General features: G+C 33.7%; 1 protein-coding gene across 3 annotated transcripts; it reads right to left on the bottom strand.

Moving 5' to 3' along the window:
* Positions 1 to 1,265: 1,265 nt before the first annotated feature.
* EMB1187 (Protein kinase superfamily protein) lies at positions 1,266 to 6,836 on the bottom strand. Of its 3 annotated transcripts, none has more exons than XM_011020520.1 (12): positions 6,661 to 6,836; positions 6,095 to 6,290; positions 5,911 to 6,002; positions 5,727 to 5,833; positions 5,507 to 5,612; positions 4,993 to 5,115; positions 4,701 to 4,792; positions 3,939 to 4,023; positions 2,875 to 2,980; positions 2,722 to 2,788; positions 1,748 to 1,840; positions 1,266 to 1,670 (listed from the first exon to the last, which is right to left on the bottom strand). In XM_011020520.1, exons 2-12 carry the CDS (start codon positions 6,253 to 6,255, stop codon positions 1,542 to 1,544), a joined length of 1,161 nt encoding a protein of 386 aa, XP_011018822.1. In that variant the 5' UTR covers positions 6,256 to 6,290; positions 6,661 to 6,836; the 3' UTR covers positions 1,266 to 1,541. The 3 variants fall into 3 exon arrangements, with proteins under 3 accessions (XP_011018822.1, XP_011018823.1, XP_011018821.1); XM_011020521.1 differs by having other exon boundaries at positions 6,095 to 6,233; positions 6,661 to 6,835; XM_011020519.1 differs by having other exon boundaries at positions 6,095 to 6,836.
* Between the last annotated feature and the right edge of the window lie 367 nt (positions 6,837 to 7,203).

The raw sequence follows: 7,203 nt of genomic DNA, 5'->3' as shown, positions 1-7,203 counted from the left end.
TTATTTTATTTTTTAAATGTTTTTATATCGTTTTAATTTAATACACTAATATTAAAAATAAATTTACAAAAAAATACCTTAATATTCTTTCAAATTAAACTGGTATTGCTTATGGCGGCAGGTCTCTCATTGCTGCGTGTAACGCTGGCTTGACTTTGACTAGTTCCACTTGATTTAGCCGAAAATAAATTATACTGGGCAGTTTTCCTCTAACTTATAATTTGGTTTAATTGACTCAATAATGCTATTGCTAGCGTGCCACACGCGATAAACTGTTCTTGTACTTTTAGGAAGGAAAAGGTCTCCCTCCCTTTCTCTTTCTTCTCTTTTTATTTATTTATTTATTATTATAAGCAATCATTTGGCCTCTCTTTTTCTCAGAATATTAATTATTTACAAGACCTCAGAATGAACTTAAATTATTTTTCTTGGTTTGAATTCGATGTTTAAAATGTCCCTTTAAGCTTGCAGAAAATCCAAGTCTTTTTAATTATATAGACAGGATTGAGTAACTATATATATTCTCAGTCGAATTGTGAGTATGAATATATATTTTTTATTAATTAATTTAGTCTAAACATGTTTTTCTTTTAAATCGACTTATCTTACTTTATTTGCAAAATAAATGGGAAATGATGGTAAATATTGAATGATTCCTAATTATGAATGAAGGAGAGTATAAATCTCTAGCGCAAATTATGAAAACCTAGCGCCGCTTAATTCCTTTTTTTTTTTTAATAATAATAATAATAATGGAGCTCGCCACGTAATTCTTAATATAAGTCCAATCTTTTTCCTAGCCTTTTAATTAGTTTAAATAGATAGCTAAATAACACCTTTTATTCGCATAAGAGGTAATTTTTAATTTGTTCGTGGTACTTCTATGTTTATGATTTTAAAGGATTTTTTTATCTCTTGTTTATGAACATAGAGATAATTAAACATTAAAGTTTATCATTTAGAAATTTGACTCAAGCATATATTGGCGACTAGTTATTTATTTTAGACATATTTGAAATTATAATAAAAAATATTTTTTAAAGTGTTTTTTATTTAAAAATATATTAAAATAATATTTTTTAAAGTTATTTTTAATATCTATGATTCAAAAATACTAAAAAAATTAATTCAATTTTTACATCGAAACAATTGTTAGCAATTTTGTGGCGCTGTCATTAACAGAGTTAATCTATGTAATGGGTTTGAAGGTGTGCAGCTTTGAAGCCTAGCAATTATCAGCACACTGAAGAAATACAGGAAGAGGAAGATGAATTGAAATATATTTCAACCAACTGATATTTCATTGATACCCTAAACTAATGTATCTTAGGCAAAAGACAGCTAGGTTGTTATTGAAGAAATGCACTAAGACTAAGAATTACAACAAATGGAACTGAGGAATCCATCCTTCCTCTCAATTATTCGCATATACTCGTTTTTCAACTTTTCTTTCAAATGGCTAAGAAAAAAAAAATACAAGAATGTTTGCCTATGAATCCATATGAAGAGTGCTTGCAATGCATAGGAGGGAAAAATAGAAACTACCGACTCTCTCGTCCTGAGAGGTAAGATCGTGCCAATGAACAAGCTTGTTCCTTCTGCCTTTTGAATTCATTGTATCGCAGGAAGAAATAACCCAGATAATCAAAATCTATCGGAGACATCTTGGCCTGTTAATAGAAACATTATCAATCACTATCATATGGTTTAGTGGGCATGGCTGGTTGAGATAACGGGTCATAATTACCTGGATTAGTGCCCATAAAGCCCAAAATAAGTGTGAAACTAACATGTAAGTGTTTGTCTCTACGTATAGAGCTTCAAGGTCTTTGTCCGATACCTGTAGGAATTCATGATCTGTCAGATACCTGGTGGAAATAATAGCCAATTGTAGTGCCTTGAAATCCAAAACTTAAAAATCACAGGTGGATGCAGTTTGAATAGATTTATGGGGTCAGGTGTATCTAGACCCTGCTATCAGACATATCTAGCCCAGTGAAGTATGAACTACTAATGAAGATCCAAGATTCAAGATCAAAGTAACAGGTGAACTTCATAATCAATAAAATTCAACTTCCCATGCCAGTATTCATCTAAAATGAGTCAAGGAAGAAAGGTTTGCTCACAAGTAGACGATCTTTGTAGCAAAATCACAAGAGAAAGAGCAAGATTAAGTATCAATTATTCATTTAAAAACAAAGATTAAACATCCATGGTGCTAGCAGTGAAACCTCACAAGGTAGGGTTAGGCATCAAATGAAGGCACACAAAATGTTCAACGGAAAAATGATACAAGAATGAAGAAAGGCTACATTGGGATTTAACATATGATCATTTAGGGAAATTGTTTTTGTATGTTCCCATTTAACACCTCTTGCATCATCTAAATTATGGAAGAGCTGCATAGCATAGATCAAATAAATAAAGGTGACACACATGTCAGAAGATTTCCGCAAAGGAGATTCCACTCCTTTTTTTAAAAGTGCAATTGAGGATGACACTTGATCAAAACCAAAACTTATGATAAAGACATATATCATGGTTGCATTTCTATGTTTGCTTAGTAAGGAATTCGATCCTGTTAGTTAACTCATTCAGGATTTGAACATAACCAACAAAATCAATAATTCAGAATTAAAAGGTTTTTAATGCAGGTCATATATAAACTAAAAAGTCCATTTACATACCATTGAAAAAGTAATTTTCAAATGACCATCGTACCTGATGCGGTTTATCAGGTTGCAAATAATGCCTGAAGAAATGATATTGCTCATCCTTACTTGGGTATCTACATTAAACGAATTCAATTGTCAACAAATCTACACATGCAACTGAAAGTGGAGAAAACAAGAAGGAGAAAAATTGAAGACATACAAGCTGTAGTCACAATCATAGCCTGCATATTCATTGAAGTGATTTCCAATGTCATAACCTCTGTAACTGTATGATCCATACTCGAAATCAATGATGTAGAGTTTCTCTGAAAATTAATAAGATCAATAATGAGATCAATAGTACAAGAATGAGGAAAAAATATCTGCAAACTAAAACACTCTTTTGGCACAATATTTCTTGTAAACACATCAGGCACTGTCTCGGGAAATCTCACTGCATTTTCAAAGTCTGTTTGCCTCTTAACATTTTGGACAGATTGGAAGCTATAATGATGGCAGATGGCAGAGACACACCCATGTTCTTGTAATAATTTTAAATAATAGACAATCTTCCATTAATTATCATTTCCTTTTTCCTATTTGGTTTTCTACTTCTTACTTAGATTCGAACCACTAGGCTTTTTGGTACAAGCTGCATATAGAAGGAACACATAATTTACATAATCATAAGCATTTTGATAATGGAACTACCGAGTATCTTGTTTAGTTTTAAGGCTGCATGCCTAGACTGTTTCTTCTCTTTTCTCCAGTGCTGTTTCTGTCTTCTTAGTACCTTGGTTACTATTCACAGAACTAACTTTACCCTCAAATCTTCTGGATAATCAATCCAAAACCATATACCCTAACTCTGGTTCCCGCCTAAAACACCAAATTTCAACAACCTCAAGGTTGTCCTGCCACACTTGATGTAACTTAGATTCAATAACAGATTAAAAAATTCATTGGCAATGGCCCTGTTCAATACTCCAATTCTTGAAAGACCAACCAAGATTGATTTCTCCATGTTTACAGCTAGAAGATATAATGCCAACATCCCCTTAGTATCCGTAACTTTTAACATGTGTGTGCTACTGAAATACATCAGAAAAGGAGCAGAAACATCACCAATTGAGATAGAGAGATTGTAAAAATAATGCATATTTAAAGACAGAAACCAACAATGTAGAATATTAATACCAAGAATAACATGCTGCCATTCTATTAAAACAGATAAAGGGGTAAAATGGAGGAAAATGCATATGAAAAATCAGTTTTCATTGACACCTTCGTCGTCATTAAGCATCAGATTCCCTGAAAGCAAGTCATTATGGGCGAAAACCACTGGAGCATTGAGAAGATCTGTCAATTCCTGTTCAATTATCATGAAATAGACCTCCATAAGTAGGAAGGAATCACTATAAACCTTGCAAGTAATCAACTGAAAACCAGTGTACATTGATGGAAATCCCATGTAGTTCCAAAGTCAAGAATGCAAACTCGTCTGTGATTATGAAACACTAATAAGAATGGCTATTTCCAGATAAAAAAAGGAACTAAGGAAGGCCAGGGGAAACACCATGTTGTCTGCCTTGTACCTTATACCATCTAACAGTTTCAATCCACACATAGATATATTACTAACAACTACAAGGAGCATCTGGGATTTATAATACTTTTTCTACACAAGACTGTTAATCAGTTCAGTTTCACAATATTGTGTGCAAGTTAATAAGGGTCTTGGAAGTCATCCTTTAAAGCATGCTCAACAGTTATCTAGCATAGACTACCTTAAAAGTCTGCAACAGTGCATTTTATTCCTTGTACTCAATTTTCATGCAAGTACCTAGAAAATATTTAAACTACAAAAATCTTGAACTTTCAAATGCATGTTAACAACATGGGTCAACGTATTAGGAAACTTAAAAGCAGGTTTCATGTAAGATGCAAGTACAAAAGGCTAGTCTCTATGGCCAAAGGCTTCAGAGAAAAAGGATAGACTAACAAGGTACCAATTACAAGCAAGAAAATTTATGGAAGGAGGATCACCTTGATTTCAACAACTTCATTGTAAACTTCCTTAAACGAAATGGTCTCATATTTTTTTCGCTTCTCAATATCATCAAAGTGAAGAATGGATGCTGCAACAAAAGGTGGCCATTGAAAATGAAAAATTAACAACTAATGGGCATGGCATCACTGTTACATCAACATTCAAAGATATCCAATGGTCGAACTGACAAAAGTTGAAAGCACCTTTACCAAATTGATTTCAAATAAAAATGGGCAGATGCTTATGAACCATAAAATCAAGGAAGCAAATTAGAGTCAGAAAATATACCATTTTCATAGAACTTGAAGATGTCATTCCACAACTGAGGTTCTTTAGAGCCTGGAATATCCACCCGATGGAATTTATGGAGTTGCTTGGCAATTTCAGCAGCCAGCTTCGGCACTCTCATGTCTGCAATCAATGAGGATGCAAGGTTAAGAAAATCAAGGGAGCGAGCACGTGAGAAAGGGCAGGAGAGGAAAGAGAAGCAAATAAAGGTTAAAATTAGGAACCTTCATAAACTCAATTTTTCAGTGTTTTCATCAAGTAATCATTTATGGTAGATGTGTTTATAACTATAGGGTTGGTCAGGAAAATTTGTAGCTAATCAAGATAATCAAAAGTAAAAGGCAAGTCTTCAAGAAATAAATGCAAATAAATTCGATCAAATTTTGAGACGGGTGAATTGTGTTGAAGGCAAACACGACTGAAGGGGGTGCGGTGCAACAAAAGAAGTTGAATTTAAAGGCATATGAAAATACGGAGGGGATAATAAAGGAAGCGAGTGGTTTGTCATGGTTACCTTGCGGAATCAGTGTTCGTGCATTTATAAAGGATTGGACCATGCCATTTTGAAATACTCCAAGCAACTTGGCACCAAATCCTGCAGCCGAGAGGTATTTGATGGCCTGAAAGCAATTTTTTGTAGTTGTTGTTGTAAGCATATCAAAGGAAATGAAAGCTCCTATTGTTGTCTATCCAATAAATTAAAAGGTAACCAGTAAACATAGAAAATCAATCACCTGAAGCTCGCGTTCTCGATTGATAACATAATCAGTGTTGGGACCATATAATCTAACAGTTACAGGCACCTCATTTCCATCTTCTTCCTTCACAGATACCTTCAGCACTGCACAAATTCTCATTCAGGCACGTCTGCCTATTGAAGTTCAAAAGGCAAATACGAAAGAAAGTAATAATGCTCACAGAGATTTGTTATGCCACCGGAAACCGTCTCAACAGAGAAGGAAGAATCATCCAATCTTGACCATTTCTTAAACAAATCCTTGCACAGCTCTCTGATATTGAAGAACCCAAAAAAAAAAAAAACACGAATAATAATTCTTCTTACTTTCTTATTAAAAAAAGGAGAGAGGTGAAAGAAACGAACATGAGAGGCGGAGTCAAATCAGGTAGGGAAAGGGAGGTATCGAGGGTGAGGGATGAAGACTGAAGAACATGAGAGCTCGAGTTATCTCCTCTAGCTCCCTCTGCTACCTCCATTGCTTTCCAGATCTCTCTCTCGTTCTCTGATTCAGTACGCGACCCCATGTTTGTTATATTTCCGACTTGTTTCTTTCGGATTACTAAAATAGATTTTGGGAATTGGGATTCACTAAGTAACTCTATATTTTATTTAAGATTTTAGATTACCATTTGTGCGAAATGTTAAAAATAATGGGATGCTCAACAACAACAAAAAGAATCTCTGCTTCCCACCCAAATCTTGTCCCCCCCAACTGTCCTTGAAAATGCTCCCAGAAATCAAAATCAAACCCTAATTACCATTTACCAATACCCAAGACTCCACACCTGGTTGTTAAAATGCTGGCTATTGATGGGTTAATACTGCGTTAAGGGAAATTATCACTAAAATATTAAGGACGAAAGCATTGTAGCTGCTGCGGGCGTGTGCTGCTCTACAAACAAATTATAGTAGTAATAGCAAGAAAATACCTGAATCTGATTATAGTCCTGGTGACGAATCCAACAAGATTTTATTTTATTTAACAAGTCAGACACATAAAATACATGCGTGCAAGGATGGATTGCGTTTTTTAAGTCGGTCAGGAAATTGGTGCTTAAAACTCAAGGGCGCTAAGCTGATGTAATGCCCTAGGAGGTCATCGCAACGTTTCTTCTCACGCTATCCATCAGCATTATTCAATGTAGAAAAGTCAAAATAATAATAAAATACCAACAATGCTCCGGTTTGTTTGTCGTATGCACAAGGCTTTATTTAATAATATAATTTTTTTATGTGCTGATATCAAAAATAAAAATTTAAAAAATAATATTTTAATATATTTCTAAGCGAAAAACACTTTAAAAATCAACTTATCCTATTGATTTTTAGTTTTTTTCTTTGGTCTTTTTATAAAAGTATTGTATGTTTTTAATTTCATCATCCAATCTAAGTTATGATGTATTATTATTTTGAATTTGGTCTTCATTCTTTTAATTTTCTTTTCTTTTTTTTTAAGTTATTTCACATTTAAA

Source organism: Populus euphratica, unplaced genomic scaffold (genome assembly GCF_000495115.2).
Source record: "Populus euphratica unplaced genomic scaffold, PopEup_1.0 scaffold46.1, whole genome shotgun sequence".
Taxonomy (NCBI): Eukaryota; Viridiplantae; Streptophyta; class Magnoliopsida; order Malpighiales; family Salicaceae; genus Populus; species Populus euphratica.
The sequence above is the reverse complement of the archived record's forward strand: the minus strand, read 5'-3'. Positions and strand labels throughout refer to the sequence as shown.